The sequence below is a fragment of the Penaeus japonicus genome, unplaced genomic scaffold, assembly GCF_977035675.1.
Source record: "Penaeus japonicus unplaced genomic scaffold, GWHDUDI00000001_assembly GWHDUDI00000025, whole genome shotgun sequence".
Classification (NCBI taxonomy): domain Eukaryota; kingdom Metazoa; phylum Arthropoda; class Malacostraca; order Decapoda; family Penaeidae; genus Penaeus; species Penaeus japonicus.
In genome coordinates this window covers 7,608,011-7,613,010 of record NW_028234427.1, presented here as the reverse complement: position 1 = coordinate 7,613,010, position 5,000 = coordinate 7,608,011, and the positions used below count along the sequence as shown (strand labels likewise).

Genomic DNA, 5,000 nt, shown 5'->3' with positions numbered 1-5,000 from the left:
TCTCTCTCTCTCTCTCTCTCCCAGTTTATTGCAGGGCATATACTGTTCTGCAAATAAACTTTATCATGCCAAATCAATCAATCTCTCTCTCTCTTTGTGTCTCCCTCTCTGCCACTTTAATTAGACAAAAAAAAAAAGAAGAAAAAAAAAAATCCAATACAGATTAATGTCTCTCTGATAGGGTGTATAGTGTCATGAATGACATATCTTAATAATCAAATTTGCTCAGGTGTCTTCTCTCTTATATCAAATAGTTTCTCTTTAAAAATTACCATTCAAGATTCCTTTGCTACAGGTGTGTTTTCTTGTGCTGAAAAAGGAAAAAGAAAGAAAAAAAAGAAAAAAAACACAACAAAACACCTTCTTTTAACAATAATTTTATGAAATAAAATTCCTTTCTTTCTTATAACTAATGTAACTTATTTTCAATGTCTCAAAAATAATTACTGGTGTGTATATGATATAAATGTGAAGTGCCTAATAACTATAGAGAATGTTAATCTTTTTTTTTTAACAATCGCAGATGTTAGTATTAAGGATATTACTATTATTTTTCTATTCTTTTATATAACATATTTGGTTCAGTAAATATCAATCATTGAGTTATAAGGTATGAAAATGAGGAAAACATTTTTTTCATTTTTATTTATATGCAAACATAAGAATACAAAACGTACATACCTGTTTTTCTATGATTATGATAATGGTGGCTATAAATATAGTTATTATCCCTTCAAAAAGAACAGAAAAAACATCACAAAGATTTTTATACTATTTTTGGTAATATGTTTATATTCTTACCATTATACAAATAAGTAAATCAAATATATTCATCAGTGGAAATCAGTAACTAAACTAAAAGATGGTAAATGAGACATAAATACATTTTGTGGATAATGTAACTCCTGACAAAACTGCTGTAGATTTGTGTATCACAGAGATATTGACAAGCAACACTACAGTCATCAGATTTTATTGCTTGTCATTATCATATACTATATACAGTACTTTGGAGACCAAACTGCTCTATTAGCAATAAAGACAGCGAGTGCAATAATGAATTATCTAAATAAAAAATGAAAATGGAAGAACATCAGGGAATATACATATTTTTTTTCTACAGACTATGACCTATATTTCTTGAACAGGAAATGCTGATGATCCTTCTTGGAGCCTTTCCTCCTTTCACCATAGATCTGGTCATCAGCACCCGACATTGAGCCCATATTTCCTGCTCGACGCATTGAACCACCTGGACGGTCCACTAACACACCTTCCTCGTACATATCTGATTCCGAGGCAGCCAGAATTTGCTCAAGCAGTGCTACTTTATCCTCCCTGGTGTTGTAATGCAGCTGTGCCTCTTCCATTCCTACCATCTGTGCAGGGGTGACCACTTGATAGGCATAGCCCTGATTGATGAGGAAACTCTGCCTCTTGCGCGAGTATCCCATCTCCCTTGTATCCTGGGAGAGCAGGGCATAGAAGAAGGCATTATAAACCTCTGCTATGGCTCCCTTTTTGGCTCTCAAAATACGACCCAACCTCTGGGCCTCCTGTCGTCGGGATCCACCCTGGGATGAAATCTCAATCAGGACATTTGCTTCAGGAATGTCAAAGGATGTATCTGCCACACGACTGAAGAATATGGTGTTGACTTTGGGATTTAGCTTGAAATTCTGAATAATGGCCATACGTTCCTTTTGGCCCGTCTTACCACAGATGTAAGGTTTTCCCATGGTTTTGGCATAATGAATCAGGGCAAAAACCTCATCAATAAACACTATAATCTTGTCATTTCTGTTCTCATGGTATTTGATAAGGAATTCACATGTTCTAAATTTGTTGGGATTCATAGCACAAAGAAGCCTAATTTTCTGGTCAGATACCTTTCCTGTTAAATACTCTCTATAGAACTCAGGTGTCATAGGGCACCACACCTCTGCACACTGGACCCTAGCAATGAAGCCCTCCTTCTGTAGTTCAAGCCAATTGGCCTCATACAATTTTGGCCCAATGAGGAAGTTCAGATCAGCAATTTTGTCATCCTCTCGAACCAAGGTAGCAGTTAGACCAAGCTTACAATGGGACTGGACTATGGTAAGGACTCTCCTGAACATTTTTGCTGGAATGGTATGTACTTCATCTAATACCATAATACCCCATTCTTGTTCCTTGAGCCAATTCATGGTCTGCTCTGCTTCATAGGCTCGCTTCTGGTTGTGGGAGATCATAGCATAGGTGGTGATCAGAATACCAGCATTGAAAGGTTTGTCTTTGGCATCAGAAGTGAATCTACAAATCATATCATCAGTTGCAGTAGACCACATCTTGAACTGTTGCTTCCACTGCTCAACAGACACTCCTGAGTTGCAAAGCACTAAAGCCTTTTTGTTCACTGTGCAACATGCTGTGACACCCACTAAACTTTTACCAGCACCACAAGGGAGCACAATAATACCAGATCTGGCTCTTCCATTACCAAACATTTTTCTTAGACTCTTTTCCTGATATGGTCGTAAGACAGCTGACGGTTTGAGATCAATTTTAATATCTTCATTGACTGTATCATTCTTAAAGTCATACTCTGCCAACAGTGGGTAATCCAACCCAATGCAAGTTTTCTGTAGGGTCTCAATCTTGTCTTGGTTGACTTCAAATGACAAAGTTTTCAGATTTTTGTCCTCCTCCTCTTCTTCATCTGCCTTCTCAAACTTGTCATAAAAGTCAGTGATATCTTCTGGGACGGGTTCTCCCTCCTTGGCTTCTCCATTGGTTCCTTCTTCTGGATTACTGTTGGGTTTGGAAATATCTGTTCCACCAGCCATTTGTGCTTGATGACTGGTGAACATGATGGCCTGTGACTTTTGACGCTCAGAACTTGTGACTCCCTCGGTGGGCCTCAACATACAGTCGTAAATAACTGGGTGCTTAATGAGTTTCTGGATGACGTCTGGGAAATCACTCTCTACATAGTACCTATTCTTTTTCAAGACAAGTTTAACTTTGCCATATGAGAGAGTGCAACTCTGAATAAACTCACAAATGCCAGGAGGGAGTGTAGTTTTGCAAAGTCTTTTCAGATATTCTATGATGTCATGGGTTTGAAGACCAACACTCACAGCTGCATAGAGAGAGTACGCTGTCAGTTTGTATTCATGAATGTGCTCTGGTCTGCATACAGGTTCTGAGATGGTGATGAGGAAGTCCTTAGCATGTTTGTAAACGGGCGAGAAGGATTCCAGGAAGATGTGGCCATTGCTGGCAACCCAAAGGGGTCGTGTCTCATGGTCCTCTCGAAGCTCTACCTCCTTGCGGTAATCAAAGGCACCATACTGATCCTTTGGTGTAGTCTGTTGTCCACGTTCCTGAAAAGTGAAAATTCCTAAATCACTCAAGAGTTGCCTTTTTAGTATAATTTTTCATAAGTATATATTTTCAATGCAAAGCCTTCATGCTTATCTCATATTAACATTTCTCTATTTAAAACTATCATAGTCACAGCCATACCTCAACATTCTGCTTTGATGCTTGTGGGACGCCCTCCAATTCGTTAGATTCCTCGTCATCAGAAAAGCCTTCATCGCGTCTTGGACGCTTGGTCCCCTTGTCGTGGAACTTGTGTTTCTTGGGCATTTTGCCTGATCTGAAACAAACATATGTATATATACTCACATATCAGATAACCAAACATAAAATACTTATACTATTCATACTGACAGTTATACAGCTTGTGTTATCTATACCCTTAATTTTTGTCATAATCTTGAATCAACAAATATTTTCAGATCAAGCTCATATTCAGAGATATAAGATTTCTGTTTTTAAATCATTGCTTTTTATGGCCAGAAAATATAAATGATTATAATAATAATAAGAATTATAAAAAAAAAAAAAAAATCATAACAGTACAAACAGCAACAACAACAAATAAAATAAAATGAATAAAATCCAACCATGCAACATTCTGCAAATCAACAACTGCTTGTGCATCATACTGGAGAAAACATATTATGCTAAGAGAGAAAATTGGAATAAAGGTTTAGAGGATGAACAGATTCTAAAAGTAACATCATGGGCATTTCTTTTTTTTTTTTTTAGTTATTTGTACCAGTGTTATCCAAATCTTATCTTTGCAGTTAGTACCACATTTCAGATTTCTGGAAAGTTAAAATACTTTTTGTTTTAGTTTACCAACTTAAGGCTATTTTCTCAGAAACCTTTTTTCAGGGAATTTTGGCAGCTGTCTCTCTATAAGTAAATATAAAACCACAATAGTCAATTCAATCTGCATCTGTCTGCTGTATTTCAAAAATTAATATTCAATCTCTATAGTGATACCTGAGTATAACAACTGGTTATACTTAGCCAATTGCCCCCAGCTTAGGACAGGATAGTCTCTCTTTGAAACAGATAATAAAGTTGGATATCTTGAACTAAGCTCCACAAGAACTTAGTCACAAAGAAGTTAATTAGTAAGCCTACTTATCTTTATATGGTTATGCCATATTTTTTATTTTTGTATTTCTTTTGTTACAAATTATTTTACTATTATCATTGTTATCAATCTTATTGCAATAATAATAATAATATAATCATAAATATAAAAAACTTTCTTTTCAAAAATTCGAGAAATGGGGGAAACAAGCGAGGTCAAGTAAGCCAACTCATTGACTTCTTTGTGATAAGCACCTGTGGAATCATTTACATAATAAATAAATAAATAAATATAAATATTAATAATAAAACAAAAGTATAGTGTACAAAGTATACTCTGGCTTCAGACTAAGATAAGGAAATCTATGCAACTAATGTTCAACTAAATATCATATCAATAATTGGAGGGAAATCATTGTCCTTTAGGTACAGCTACCATTCTAGAAAAAACAAAAAAACACCATAACATAAGTTCCATGATCACAATGGCCTCCAGAGACCAACAAACCCTCATGACACATTGGACCAAGATAAGTACTAGGACTGGTACCTTAACAATCAAA

The 5,000-nt window shown here is 35.9% G+C and overlaps 1 protein-coding gene across 1 annotated transcript in view; it reads right to left on the bottom strand.

Annotated features, from left to right (window-relative positions):
• Positions 1-957: 957 nt before the first annotated feature.
• The window catches only part of hay (ATP-dependent DNA helicase hay), a 5,172-nt gene continuing 1,129 nt past the window's right edge, over positions 958-5,000 (bottom strand). Inside the window, exons 2-3 of the mRNA XM_043001073.2 lie at positions 3,511-3,646; positions 958-3,368 (exon numbers count right to left, since the gene is read on the bottom strand). Of these exons, the coding sequence (XP_042857007.1) occupies positions 1,125-3,368; positions 3,511-3,636 (2,370 nt within the window). The 5' untranslated portion in view covers positions 3,637-3,646 and the 3' untranslated portion in view covers positions 958-1,124. The remainder of the gene's footprint in view (positions 3,369-3,510; positions 3,647-5,000) is intronic.